This window comes from Chiloscyllium punctatum, chromosome 8 (assembly GCF_047496795.1).
Source record: "Chiloscyllium punctatum isolate Juve2018m chromosome 8, sChiPun1.3, whole genome shotgun sequence".
Taxonomy (NCBI): Eukaryota; Metazoa; Chordata; class Chondrichthyes; order Orectolobiformes; family Hemiscylliidae; genus Chiloscyllium; species Chiloscyllium punctatum.
Window position 1 is genome coordinate 72,641,043 of NC_092746.1, and position 15,776 is coordinate 72,656,818.

The following is a 15,776-nucleotide window of genomic DNA, read 5'->3' on the forward strand; positions in this document are numbered from 1 at the left end:
TTTAGTATAATATGCAAGGGTAAAGATAAAGGCCAGAAAATGGGAAATAGAGAAATTGAACAGAGGTCTAAAAAGAGATCAGGATCGTGGCTGCAAATAATACAAAAATATGCAGCAAAAAAAATCTGATTGATCTCTCTTCACTCACCATGACCCTCACTAAAGAAGTAAATGTATCATACACAAGTTCTCCCAAGCTTCTGTTTTTATTGGTTCTTTAGGCATTTTAAAAAAATATAATTTTCACAAAACTTTTCAATCTAAAATTGCAACCCAATTTCTTTCTTATTCATATATAAACATCTCCATCTCATCCTTTCAGTACTTTTAATTTTCAGATGTCCTACATTCAGATTTCTAGGACACTTTTTAACTCGGGGGTTTAATATATATTGATACTGTTAGTGCCTACATTCCAGCTTTATAAACTGGGTACATATTATTCTCAATCTGCATATTGTTAATTTATTCTCACCTCTGCAAGTTGCTTCTTCAGTTTTTCCACCTCAGCCAACAATTGCTCTTGTTCATCATGCAGTCGTTCTAGCTGTAGTGCATGAAATTGTCGTAAAGCTTCTACTGATTGCTGATGTTCCTGATCTTGTCGAACAAGCTCCTGCCTCAAGTCCTCTAAACTCTCCTGTGAGCAAGTTGGAAAAAGGGGAGGCTGCAATTTATTTTCTGTTTGTAAAGTACATCATTCATCCAAAATGTCATATTGCAATATTACCATTCTACTGCAGATGTTTTAGTGCTTCTGAATAAATACTGTTTAAATATATTCTCAGATTTTGTGTTTAAATTCTTATTTAATTTTTCTTTAAAATTTATTTATCAGAAAGTACATGAGAATCAGAAAGCTCTTTAAACACTGTCTCAAGAAATCTTAACTAGTCCAGGTGTTCCGATACTCATACTTAAAAGTGAGAAAGTACTCCAATTGATTACAGGAAAATGCTTAGCACTTAGGACAGAACTCCCAATTTCCTGTAACAATCAAGCATGTCCGAGTGCACTGCATTTTATGTTCAACTTACCAAAGAATTAAGAGATCATAGAGTCATACAACACTGATACAGACCTTTCAATCCAACTCGTTCATGCCAACCAGGTTTCCTAAAGTGAACTATTCATTTGCTTGCATTTAGGCCATATCCCTCAAAACCTTTCTTATCGACATACTTGTCCAAATGTCTCTTAAATGTTGTAATTGTACTCATTTCTATCATTTCCTCTGGCAGTTTTTTCCATATACACATCACCCTTTGTGGGGGAAAAGTTGCCACTCTTTCCCCTCTCACCTTACACCTATGGCCTCTAGTTTTGGACTCCCCTAACCTGGGGAAAAGACCTTGGCTATTCAGCTTATCTATGGTTCTCATGATTTTCTAAACCTTAATAGGTTCACCCTTCAGGCCCGTACAGTCCAGGAAGGAAAAAAAGACCAAGCCTGTCCGTCTAACTCAAACCCTCCAGTCGAGGTAACATCCTTGTAGATCTTTTCTGCACCCTTTCCAGTTAAATGACATCCTTCCTATAGGATGGGCTACCAGAAATGTACATAGTACTCCAAACATGTCCTCACCAATGTCTTGTACTGCTGCAACATGACGTCCCACCTCCTATTATTCAATTCATGAAGGCAAATGTGCCAAATGCCTTCTTTACCACCCTCTCTATCTGTGACCCAACTTTCAAGGAATTATGTATCTGAACCTCTTTGACAACACTTCCCAGGGTCAAGATTAGAGTGGTACTGGAAAAGCACAGTGGATCAGGCAGCATCCGAGGAGCAGGAAAATCGACCTTTCGGGCAGGAGCCCTGGTTTATTTGGAGACTTACCCCACAAAGGCAATTGCAAAGTCTTGTTGCTGGTGTCCAGTCCAGCTGCCCCAGAGAGTGGGGGTGGGTGTATATGGAGTTGGGGGGGTGTGCGGGTGACGATGTTGGACTGGGCTGGGGGTGGGGGGTGTTTGAGAGGGTCAGGGACGGAGGTGGGGGGGGGGGGGGGGGGGGAGAATGTTAGACAGGGGTGGGGGCCAGTGTTGAACAGAGTTGGGGACGCGGTTTTGGGGGCAGGAGGCGGTGTTGCATGGGGTCAGGGGCGGAGGTTGTTGGGGGCGAGTAGATGGTGTTGGACGGGGTCAGGGGTGGGGACGCGGTGTTGGGGGCAGGGCCTCGCGTGTTGTGGCCTGCTGCAGTCTCCTGAACGGGGAGCAGACTTTAAAAACTCCCGAGCCCCAGAGGAAAGGCATTTAATCAATTAACTGAATAATCGATTATCCGAATGAAATAGTGCCTGCCCATTACGTTCAGATAATTGAGGTTCCCCTGTATAGGCTGGGTGGGGAATTTCAATGTCCACAAACAAGAGGGGCTCACGAGCAGCACTACTGATTGAGCTGGTCAGTTCCAAAAGGATATAGCTACTAGACTGGGTTTGCAGCAGGTGATGAAGGAACCACGAGGGGGAAAAAATGCTGGTTGCAGATCCATCTGACCGGTAAGAGTGACCACTGCACAGTCCTTATGGAGATGAAGTCCCACCTTCCCACTGAGAATAAGCTCCATGATGTTGTGTGGCACTATCACCATCGTAAACGGGAGAGATTTCAAACAGATCTAGCAACTGAAGATTGGATACCCATGAAATTGGATCAATACAATCTGTAATCTCATGGCCTGGCAAATCCCCAACTCAACTATTACTATCAAGCCAGGGGATCAACTTTGCTTCAATGAAGAGTGCAACAGGGTACACCAGGAGCAGCATCAGGCATACCTGAAAACGAGGTGTCAACCTGATGAAGCTACCAAACAGAATTACCAAATAGCATAAGCAGCAAGTAATATTCAGAGCTAGCGACCCCACAACCAGGAGATCAAATCTAAGCTCTGCAATCCTGGCATATGCAATAGCAAATGGTGATGATCAATTAAACAACTTATTGGAGGAGACGACTCCACAAGTATCTCTCAATGACGAAAGAGCCCAGCACATTAGTGCAAAAGGTAAGGTTTAAGCATTTGTAGCAATCTTCTACCAAAACTGCCCTGTGGATAATCCATCTTGGCCTCGGCTAGTGGTCCCCAGTATTATAGATACCAATCAGATCTTCAGATACAGATGTTTAACCAATTTGATTCACTCCATATGATATCAAGAAACAGTTGGAGACACTGGATACTGCCCTGACATGGGCCCTGGCAACAGTCCAGCGATAGTAATGAAGGCTTGTGCTCCAGAACTTTCCCAGGTATGTGTCGTACATAAAAAGCAGGACAATCCAACCCGGCCAATAACCACCCCATTAGTCTGTTCTTGATCATCAGTAAAGGGATGAAAAGTGTCATCGACAATGCTAGCAAGCAGCACCTGCTCAGCAATAACTCGCTCAGTGACACCCAGTTTGGGTTCCACCAGGGCCACTCATTACAACCTTGGTTCAAACATGGACAAAATTAATTGAATTGCAGAGGTGAGATGACAGTGATAGCCCTTGACACCAAGACTGCATTCGACCAAGTATGGCATCAAGGAACCCTAGCAAAACTGGAATCAACATCTATCAGGAGACAAATACTCCACTGATTGGAGTCATACCTGGTAAATAAAATGATAGTCGTTGTTTTTGAAGGTCAGTCATATCAGCTCCAGGACCTCTCTGCGGGAGTTTGTCAGGGTAGTGTCCTAGGTCCAACCAACTTCAGCTGCTTTATCAATTACCTTCTCTCTATATAAGGTCAGAAGTGTGGATGTTCGCCGATGATTGCACAGTGGTCAACACCATGCAACTCCTTAGATAATGAAATAGCCCATATTCAAAGGCACTAAGATCTAGACAATATCAAGACTTTGGCTGACAAGTGCCAAGTAAGATAAATAGCCACACAAATGCCAGGTTATGACCATCACTAATAAAAACCAATGGTGCTACCATCACTGAATACCCCACTATCAACATTCTGGGGAGTTACCATTGACCAGAAATTCAACTGATCTTTCCATATAAACACAACAGCTACAAGAGCAGGTGAGAGGCGAAAAATACTGCAGCGAGTAACTTACCACCTGACTTTGTAAAGATAGCCCACCATCTACAAGGTGCAAGTCAGGATGTGGAATACTCCCCATTTGCCTGGATGGGTGCAACTCCAACAACACTCAAGAAGCTTGACACCATCCAAAACAAAGCAGCCTGCTTGATTGGCACCACATCCACAAACATCCACTCATCACACCACCGAAGCTCAGTAGCAGCATTGTCTACAAGATGCACTGCAGAAGTTCATCAAAGATCCTCAGACAGCACCTTCCAACACTACCATCTTGAAGTACAAGGGAAACAAATATATGGGAACACCACCAGCTTTAACTTCCCCTCCAAGCCACTGATCATCCTGATTTAGAAATATATTGCCGTTCCTGAACTGTTATTCAGTCATACCCTGGAATTCCCTTCCTACTGGCATTGTGGGTCAACCCACACAAGTGAAATGCAGTGGTTCAAGAAGACAGCTCACCACCACCTCTCAAGGGCAACTAGAGATGGGCAATAAAAGCTATTCATCCAGCAATGCTTCAATCCCACAAATGAATTTTAAAAATTGAGTGATTCATGAAAACATGATGGCACCAAATACACCAACAAAACAGGTAGGACATGAATAAATATAAACCTATTCATATGTTCATACAGGCACAAAGTTACATTATCAGCATACTTTACTGAAAAAATGTGGCCCAAAAATTGAATACTGTACAATGTCTGTTATGATATTTTGAATATAAGGTTAAGCTATTTGATAAGGCACTGAATCTGGACTGAGCTCTGCTATAACATACATGGAAGTGCGGGAGGAACTGCTACAAGATTTTCATTATTTATTCCAGAGAAGTGGAAACTCACCTGTGCGACTTCATGCATCGTTAATTCAGTATCTTCTACTTTATATTCACTGCTAAGTTCCTTCAAATTCAGACTTGAATGATCTTGAACATAAGAATGTTTGTACAATTGCTGGTTAGCTTTCAAAACCTCTTCCTGCAAAGCCACATCCGTAACTATACCACCATTTTCAAATTTGTATTCTGTCTTGTAATTCTCCAATTGCCTTTGAATAGCTTGAATTTCAGCTTCCTTTTGTTTCAAGGAATTCTGAAGTTTTTCTTTTTCTTCTGAAAACAGATTTTCTAATCTTTTTCTGTCTGCATCAAATTGAATCTGGAGATCTTGTTTCAGAGTACTCAACCTCTGCTCCACTTCCTTCTCTAATTCTTCACTTATTTTACATGGATTAGGATCTTCTTGAAGGTTCCTGGTCATCCTGGCCATCTCTGTCTGCTGAGCAAACTGTACAGACATGTGTACGATTACCTACAAAATAATTGAAAATACACTGGACTAAAATACCGATTTAAAAACCATCTGAGAGTCATACATCATAAAACAAGTTTAAAAATCACACAACACCAGGTTATAGTCCAACAGATTTATTTGGAAACGCTAGCTTTTGAAGTGCTGCTTCTTCATCAGGTGGTTACAGGTGGTACAATTACCTGATGAAGAAACAGTGTTTCGAAAGCTAGTGCTTCCAAATAAATCTGTTGGACTGTAACCTGGTGTTGTGTGATTTTTAACTTTGTCCATCCCAGTCCAAGACCTACTCCTCCAACTCACCATAAATCAAACAACTTTAATATTTCTATTGTTTCATAGCAAACATTTCTGACATTCTCAAAGTCAAAAGCAGCGCAGTTTCAGCTACTGCTAATTGTCATTTTAGACTCGTGACTATGCTGTAGTGAGAGAATTATAAGGCAAGGGAAAAATAGACTGCAGATTACTAGTACAGGGAACTTTAAAACCAACCTCTCCAATTCATGTCAAACCACTAATTTTTCTAAATCTTTTGCATTGTGCCATATTCTTTAGTATTTACCTTAGCTATTTCTTCCTGCATGCGTTTTTCGTACTGTTCCTTTAGAAGATGTATAACTTGATGAGATTCACTCTTTTGTTCTTCATTCTCTTGCAATACATCTGTTAGAATAACTTCATTCAGGACCCTGAAAGTAGGATCTCCTCCAGCATATTGAGTTGACTCCTCTCCAAATATTCCCACCCCTTGATTGTACTGTGTTCTTATTTCAGTTTCCACGTGCTCCAGTTTGTGATTGTGTTGTTCCTTCATATCAGAACTTTCCTCTTTATTCTTGGCACACACATTTTTTCCCAAACATTGCAGCTGTTGTGAAAGATCAAGCTGTTTCATGTTCCTTTGAGTGACACCGAACTTTGCCTCATCCTATGTGGAAAGAAAATTTACTCCATTAGCTCAAACGTTGTCTGGTGTTTTAGTGCTCATGATGCATCTTACAAAATTGATACTTAAATAAAGTTGTCAAGGGTCTAAGTATTGATTTAAACTACTTCATTTTCCAAGTTGATAGTCTGTTACATTAACACTGAGTCATTAGAAGCAGCACAATATTATCCTCACAAGTTAGACTACCTAACAGAAATGTAACGCCAAAGCCACAACAACCAATCTGAAACATATAATTTTACTAATCATTTGGTTAACCGTTTAGTAAATGCTTTTGTAACATAGGTTAACCAAAATATACACCATATAATAGCTTCATTTACACTTAAGAACAATTATTAACACGACACAGCAAAATTGCTAATGCACATTATCCACTGCCACAGGAATTCAGTTGCCAAAACTATTGCTGCTCTTAACAGAAAAAAAAAGCATTGAATTATAGCCTTTGTTTATCTTCTGCACAGCAAGCTTGGGCTAGCAAGTGGCAGCTAACATTGATGCCAACTGATGACCAGCTTTAACATAAAAACCCAGTCTTCTGTTCCTTGAAAAGACAAGTTAATCTATTCAGATCAACTGGAAATTAATAATAAATGGGGTTCTACCAGTATTGCCCACATCGGGAAAGCATCGGAACATATGGTAGATTCTCATCACTGGGACACCCTTTGGTGCAGAACGGTTGCTGTATTTTCCCACAAAACTTCACCTCAAACGTAATTCAATCTGTGGAGCATTTTAAGACAATCAAGCGCAATAAAATCCTGCACATATTTGGAAGGTCAAGCACAAGACATTGTCTTGAGCAAGCACTTATTATCTTGTAACAAAAACCATTCACCACGATAGCACCATTTCCAAACTAAAGTGCAAGATTTATGAAAATCCTACCTACATACCCACCTCAAGGTGGCCTGGAGAGTCATAGGAACAGGAGTAGGCAATTCAGCACCTCAAGGCTGTTCCATCATTTAATTAGATCTTAGCTGATCTGTGGACTAACTCCATATATAGGCAGTCCTTGCATTACAAATGGGTTATGTTCTTGAGTCTGTTCGCTAGTCACTTTGGGACACAAATCAGGAGACAATGCAGGGAAATATAAAATAGCTGTTCACAAGTAGAAGGAAATGCTAACATGTTGGATTTTTAATATTAATTTACTCCCTTATGTGATCACGTTCATAAGTATGAGCATTTGTAAGTCAGCCACTCATAAATTGGGGAAACCCTCTACCTGCCTTTGGCCCATATCTCTTCAACCATTGTTTAACAAAAAATTTATTTGTCTCTGATTGAAAATTAACAACTAATTGAGCATTAACAGCCATTGATGGAAGAGTGTTCCAAACCTATACCACCCTTTGTTTTAGAAGTGCTCCCTAACATCTTTCCTGAATGGTCTGACCCTTAAATTTTAGACTGTATCCCATAGTTCTAGAATCTTCCTGCCAGTGGAAATAGTTTATCTTTATGCATTCAGTCATTTCTTGTTAATATCTTGAAGACTTCGATTAGAACACTCCTCAATCTTCTATATTCTAAAGAATAAAGACCTAATTTATATAATCACTTCTCATAACTTCTCCCCTGGAGTCCAGGTATCATTCTTGTAAACCTACATTATACCAACCTCCAAGGCTAATACATCCTTCCTGAGGTGTGGTGCCCAGATCTGCTCACAGTATTCTAAATAGGATCAAACCAGGATTTTGTATAGCTGCAGCATAACTTCTGTATCCTTATACTCCAGTTCTCCGGATATAAAGGCAAGTATTCCGCTAGCTTTCTTGATCATTTTCTGTATTTGTTCGTGGCAATTTATACATGTATGTAACTGGACCCCACGTCTCTTTGTTGACATTGGTAGGGAAAACAGTACCAAAATTTGATCAAGGATCAGTTTAAGTAGTAGCATACTTTTGCAGAGTTTATATTTGAGTTTTTAAATGGAAATACAGAATGGTAATGTTTGAAAAGTCCAAGACAAAAAAACACTGGAGAAACTCAGCAGATTTGGCAGTATCTGTAGAGAGAAAAGCAAAGTTAACACTTCAAATCCAATGACCCACTTGTTAAAACTGAAGATACCTGGAGAAAGATGGTTTTTATGCTGTTGAGGCAGCTGGTGGGTGGAGGGGGGAGTGGAGCACATGGGAACAGTACGTGGTGCGGGCGGGTGGGAGAAAGTAAAAAAACAAACAGTGATAGCTGATAAACCACAAGAGACATAATTGTTATCTGGAGCAAACAAGAATGTAAATGATTGAAAATCGATTGGTTATGCTGGGATCAGTCTATGTACAGGACAGGATCCGGTGTGGGGAATGGGAACAAACATGGTAAAAGGTGGACAAAGTTGAGTGCTGAAGGCTTTAAGGTACCTAGCCAGATGAAATGTTGCCCTTCCGGATTGTGTTAAGCCTCACTTCAGCATCACAGCAGGCCTGAGACAGAATATTGGCATGGGAACATGGCATGCAAGTGGCAGGCAACAGGAAGCTTGGGGTTATTTTGACAAAGTGTTGGTGTTTGGGCAAGTGGACACCCATTCTGCATTTCATCTTTGCAACATACAGGGGACTGCATTGGGAGCAGTTGATTGAATAAAGTGCAAGCAAATTGCTGCTTCCCTTAGGAGGCACGTCTGGGGCCTTGGACAATGAGGAAATTGGTAAACAAGCAAGTGTTACACCTACTGTGATTGCATGAGAAGGTGTTATAGGGATATGGAGAGGTGTTACAAGTGAAGGAGTGAACCAGTGTGTTCTAGAGGGAATGGTCCCTGTGGAATGCTGACAAGGGATGAAAGGGAAAATTGTCTTGCGATGGCATTCCACTGCAGGTGACAGCAATAGTGGCTTATAATCCTTTGGATGTGGAAACTAATGGAGTGGAATGTGAGGATCATGGGTACCCTATTGTTGACACAGGAGGGGAGAGAGACAGTGAGGGCAGAACTGCAGGAAATGGGTCTGACACATCTGAAGTTCCTATCAACCAGAGTAGCAAGAAATCCTTGGTTGAGGAAAAAGGTGGACATTTCTGAGGACCTCTGTGGGAGGTGGCATGATCAGAACAGATGCAATGGAATCAAAGAAACTGCGGGAATGGGTATAGTCCTTACAGGAAGCAGAATGTGACAGCATATAGACAAGGTAATTGAAAGAGTTGGTGCATTTGTCATTGAGTCGAGAGTGTGGTGCTGGAAAAGTACAACAGGTCAGGCAGAATCCAATGAGCAGGAGAATCGACATTTTGGGCAAAAGCCGTTCATCAGGAATGAGGCTGTTAGATATCCCAACCCAATCTAGTTCCACCTGCTAGCACCTCGCACATATCCCTTCAAACCCTTCCTATTCATATACCCATCCAGATGCCTTTTAAATGTTGCAATCATACTAGCCTACACCACTTCTTCTTATTCCAAACACGTACCACCCTCTGTGCGAAAAAGTTGTCCCATAGGTCTCTTTGATATCTTTCCCCTTTCATCGTAAACCTACGCCCTCTAGTTCTGAACTCCCCAACCCCAGGAAAGAGACTTTGTCTATTTATCCTATCCATGCCCCTCATGATTTTGTAAACCTTTATAAGATCACCCCTCAGCTTCTGACACTCCAGGGAAAACAGCCCTAGCCTATTCAACCTCTTCTTATAGCTCAAATCCTCCAACCCTGGTAACATCCTTGTAAGTCTTTTCTGAAACCTTTCAAGTTTCACAACATCTTTCTGATAGGAAGGAGACCAGAACTGCATGCAATATTCCAACAGTGGCCTAACCTATGTCCTGTACAGCCGCAACATGACTTCCCAACTCCTGTATTCAATACTCTGACCAATAAAGGAAAGCATACCAAACGCCTTCTTCACTATCCTATCTACCTGCGACTCTACTTTCAAGGTGCAACTTAGAACGAAGCTATTTGTGTGATAGGACAGCTGGTGCTAGCAAACTGTCAGTTTTAAAGTTACCAGTCAGAAATGTTCAGTTTTCTTCAAATGAGGATCCCCCACCACCGTAATTGATGGAGTCCTCAAATATGTTTGACCTATTTCCTGCAGCTCTGCCCTCATCCCTTCCCTCTGCTCTTAATCAACAATGGCATACCACTGGTTCTCAATTTCCACCCCACCAGCCTCTATATCAAAAGATCATAAGCCACTAATTCCTCCACCATCAGACACAAATCCTCCAATCCAAAGATAGCATTCCAAAAGGTCTGTTCCTTGATGCACTCAAATCCCAACACCTCTTCACACAACCACTGCACCTTCTCATGCAATCGCAGAAGGTTTGTTTACCTCTCCCTCATTATCCAAGGCCCCAGATACAGCTCCCAGATAAAGCAGCCATTTACCTGCACTCCATTCAATCTAGTCTACTGTGTTTGCCACTTACAAGACTGATTCCCCTACGTTAGGGAGATGAAATGCAGCCTGGATGATCACTTCTCTCGGTCAATAAACTCTGAACTTCCAGTTGCCTGTCAAATCATTTAGATTAATTCAGTTGTGGCCAACCAAGGCAAGGGGCAATGGTGATATAAAGAGGAGCCTCCATCACCATTCAGGAGAGTAACAATTTGCCGATGCTCTATCCAGAATCATAATGGTTTTGGGATCATTACCCAGAGACTGATCACAACATAGAAGATTGGAAAAGTCAGGAGATTTATTCCCATTCTGCACGTTCTGTGTTCCCTGCAGTGTATCAGTTCAGAACCCACATTGGTTATTTTGTTCCCAAAATGAGGAAGGGAGAAGATAAATCAGCCAGAACACCTATTCTTGTCAGCATAACTGTATGTCAGTTTTCAGCTGTCTATCTGTAGTTGTGTGTCTATATATGTGGCTGAATTTTTCCAGGCCCTTCATAATATGCGCAGTGGTGCATCAATTAACAAAATTCAGCAAGAAAGATTAGATTTTTGACATTGAGGAAACAAAAAGTTCAATTTTCCACCCAAAGTTTTAATGGCTCCTTGAGAATTGCACTGGTGAGCAGAGCAGATCCTATTTGAGTGCATAAACATCTCTTTATTAATTAATCACACCTATATGCATGATGATATTTTCCCAAACAATGAAGAGAAACAATTCCCAACAAAGAGGTCAGTGTGTGTATCTGGAGCTGTGATGTACTAATGCATACTTCAGGCCCCCATCTTGGCCGGCATTCTCAAATATTTCTGGCATACTCAATGGGCTGCCTGTGACTGCCTGCACCCTCTGTCCACAGTAGTTAGCATCAGCAAAACACCACGTTCACTACATCATCTTGGTACTTCTCAGATTCACTTATAATGCAACATATCACTTCAATACTGGTCTTTGGCACATACCAACACTTTGCCTATGGAAGGTGGGACCTGTACAAGAAGCATCTGAACTGGAGGGGCACAAATGTCCTGGGTGGGAGATTTGTTTGGTGTTTTGGGAGGGTTTAAACTAGTTTGGCAAGGGGGTGGGACCAGAGCTACATATCTGAGAGGGGGTTAGTTGTAGATGGGGCAGTGACAGGATGTCGTGAATCTAACAGGAAGGTTTTTCACGTGATGAAACAAAGGGATCCATTACAGTGTGTCTGCTTTAACGCAAGGGATGTCAGAAATAAGAGTGATGGACTTAGTCCCAAATACTGATCCATGCTCTATGATGTTGTGGCCATGGAGACTTGGGTTTCACAGGGGCAGGAATGGTCTCCAGACGTTCCAGGGTTTAGAGCGTTTAAAAAGAACAGGGAGAGTGGAAAAAGAGGGGGGATGTAGCATTGCTAATCAGAGAGTGCATCACAGCTACAGAAACAAAGGTTGTTGAGGAAGGGTTGTCTCCTGGGTGGAAGTTAGGAACAGAAAGGGAGCAACCATCACATTTGGGGTTTCTACAGACCCCTTAACAGCAGTAGGGAGATTGAAGAACTCATAGGCTGGCAGAGTTTGGAAAAAGCACAGCAGTTCAAACAGCATCTGAGGAGCAATAAAACTGACATTTTGGGCAAAAGCCCTTCATTAGCCCATCTTTCCTGATGAAGGGCTTTTGCCCGAAATGTTGATTTTACTGCTCCTCGGATGCTGCCTGAACTGCTGTGCTTTTCCAGCACCTCTAATCCAGAATATGGTTTCCAGCATCTGCAGTCATTGTTTTTAATCTACATTTTGGAAAAATGCAGTTGTAACTGGGTTGTTGTTGTGGGTGACTTCAACTTTCCCAATATTGACTGGAACCTCCTTAGTGCAGATGGTTTGGATGGAGTCATTTTTGTCAGATGTGTTCAGGAGGATTTCCTTACTCAGTATATAGACAGGCCAATGAGAGGAGAGGCCATTTTGGATTTGATACTCGACAATGAGGCAAGACAGGTGTCAGATCTCGCAGTGGGAGAACACTTTGATGACAATGACCACAACTGGCTCACATTTACCACAGCCATAGAGACGGAAAGGACAGTAACCAAGGGAAAATATTTAATTGGGGAAAAGGAAATTATGATGCTATCAGACAGGAGTTGGGAAGTACAGATTGGGAGCAATTGTTCCACGGAAAGGGCACAACAGATGTGTGGAAACTGTTTAAGGAGCAGTTGTTGCAATGGATCACAAATTTGTTCTTCTGAGACAGGCAGGAAGGGGTAAGATTAAGGAGCCTTGGAATGACGAGAACAGAGGAGCTTCTCGTCAAAGGAAGAAGGCAGCTTACGTAAGGTGGAGAAAGCAAGGATCCAGCATAGTTTTAGAGAATTACAGGCTTACTAGAAACAAGCTCAGAAATGGATTGTGGAGAGCCAGGAGGGGTCACGGAAAAATACTCATGAGAGGAATAAGAGAATGATCAGAGAGAAGGTAGGGCCGATCAGGGACAGCGTAGAGAACCTGTGCTTGGAGTCTGAGCAGATAGGGGAAGCCCTAAATGAGTTTTTTGCCTTGGTTTTCACGAAGGAAAAGGACCTTGTTGTGAATGAGAACTTTGAGGAACTGAGAAACAGGCTTGAACAGATCAAGATGGATGAAGTTGATGTGCTGGAAATTTTGACAAACATTAAGATTGCGAAGTCCCCAGGGCCAGACCAGATTTATCTTAGGCTGCTCCAGGAAGCAAGAAAGGAGGTTGCTAAGCCGCTGATGAAGATCTTTGCTTTCTCACTCTCCATGGGAGTTGTACCAGAGGATTGGAGGTAGGTGAATGTTGTTCCTCTTTTCAAGAAGGGGAATAGGGAAATCCCTGGCAATTACAGACCAGTCAGTCTTACGTCTGTGGTCAGCAAAGATTAGATTACTTACAATGTGGAAACAGGCCCTTCGGCCCAACAAGTCCACACCGCCCCGCCGAAGCGTAACCCACCCATACCCCTACATCTACATCTACCCCTTACCTAACACTACGGGCAATTTAGCATGGCCAATTCACCTGACCTGCACATCTTTGGACTGTGGGAGGAAACCGGAGCACCCGGAGGAAACCCACGCAGACACGGGGAGAACGTGCAAACTCCACACAGTCAGTCGCCTGAGGCGGGAAGGTTTGGAAAGGTTTGGAAAGAATTCTGAGGGATAGGATTTATGGCTGTTTGGAAAAGCATAGCGTGATTAAAGGCAGTCAGCATGGCTTTGTGAGGAACAGGTCATGCCTCACCAATCTTTCAGAGTTCTTTGAGGAGGTGACAAGACAGGTTGATGAAAGTCAAGCAGTAGATGTGGCATATATGGTCTTCAGCAAGGCATGTGACAAGGCTCCCCATGGTAGGCTCATTCATAAAGTCTGAAGGTATTGGATACAGGGAGATTTGGCTGTCTGGATTTAGAATTGGTTGGCTGATAGAAGGCAGAGAGTGGTTGCAGATGAAAAGTATTCTGCCTGGAGGTCAGTGGTGAGTGGTGTCCCGCAGGGCTCTGTTCTTGGGCCTCTGCTCTTTGTAGTTTGTATAAATGACTTGGATGAGAAGGTTGAGGGGTGGGTTAGTAAATTTGCTGATGACACAAAGGTTGGACGTGCCAGTGATAGTATCAAGAGCTATTGCAGACTGCAGAGCTGGGCTGAGAAATGGCAGATGGAGTTCAATCTGGATAAATGCAAAGTGATGCATTTTGGAAGGTCGAACTTGAATGCTGAATATAGGATCAAAGACAGGATTCTTGGCAGTGTGTGGAGGAACAGAGGGATCTTGGTGTTCAAGTTCCCTCAAATTTACCACCCAAGTAGATAGTGTTGTTAAGAAAGCACATGGTGTTTTGGCTTTCATTAATGGAGGATCGAGTTTAAGAGCCATGAGGTTTTGCTGCAGCTCTCCAAGACCCTGGTGCAACCACACTTGGAATACTGTGTCCACTCTGGTCGCCCTATTATAGGAAAGATACGGGGCCTTTGGAGAGGTGCAAGGACAGCTTTAGAGGATGCTGCCTGGACTGGAGGGCTTGTCTTGAGAGGTTGACTAAGCTCAGCCTTTTCTTTCTGAAGAGAAGGAGGAAGAGAGATGACCTGATCGAGGTATACAAGGTAATGAGAAGCATGGATAGAATGAATGGCCAGAGACCTTTCTCTAGGGGAGGACTGACTGCCACAAGGGGTCATAGTTTTAAGGTGTTCGGGAGAATGTTATAGAGGAGACATCAGAGGTAGGTTCTTTATGCAGAGAGTTGTGAATGCATAGAACGTGTTGCCAGCGGCGGCGGTGGTGGAACAGAGTTATTAGGGACATTTAAGCGACTACTGGACATGCACATGGACAGCAGTGAATTGAGGGGTATATAAATTAGGTTATCTTATTTTAGATTAGGATTAATCCTCGGCACAACTTCGTGGATCGAAGGGTCAGTTCTGTGCTGCACTCTTCTATGTTCTATGTTACATTGTAATATTGTTGCCAGTCATTTTGCTCACAGAAACATTTCATACATCAGAATAGGATACATCTCAGGTATCTTTCCTTCTTTGCAAGCACTCACTTTGTGCCCACTTGAATGGTCACAACATCTATGCCTTAGCTTGCCTATCTAACAGATAGACAGATAGACAGATTATCACATTTGGCAGCAATGATCGGTCAAGGGGGATTATAGTTACTTAATGGGGTGGTTCATCATCAATCAGGGAAAGGGGGGTAAGGTGTCTTGAATAAGTGAGACGGAACTGTAGAGGGCAGGAACATTCAGTAGCTTGGGTGGAGTTGGGGGTGAATGAGAACCATTGATTGAAGATGCTGCATGTAATAGTGAGAGCAGTAAATCATGAGGTTTGATGGGATTTGGATGCAATGGCAGAATGAGAGTGAGTGTGAAGTAGCACTCATCCTGTGGAATGAAGAAAGTCATTAACCTTCTTGTGGCATTGCTGTGTGTTTCGCCACACTGTGAGCATTGCACTGACCCAGTGACAATTTTGGACCAAACTGGCAGAGTTTTACAATAATGTGCAGATCAAATCATGAGCAACATAAAATTGCGTT

The 15,776-nt window shown here is 42.4% G+C and overlaps 1 protein-coding gene across 6 annotated transcripts in view; it reads right to left on the reverse strand.

Moving 5' to 3' along the window:
* The window catches only part of akap9 (A kinase (PRKA) anchor protein 9), a 249,318-nt gene that overhangs the window by 118,414 nt on the left and 115,128 nt on the right, over positions 1–15,776 (reverse strand). For all 6 annotated transcript variants that reach the window (XM_072575788.1, XM_072575787.1, XM_072575790.1 and 3 more), the window contains 3 exons: positions 5,945–6,310; positions 4,912–5,379; positions 476–640 (listed from right to left, as the gene is read on the reverse strand). In XM_072575788.1, the coding sequence (XP_072431889.1) occupies positions 476–640; positions 4,912–5,379; positions 5,945–6,310 (999 nt within the window). The remainder of the gene's footprint in view (positions 1–475; positions 641–4,911; positions 5,380–5,944; positions 6,311–15,776) is intronic.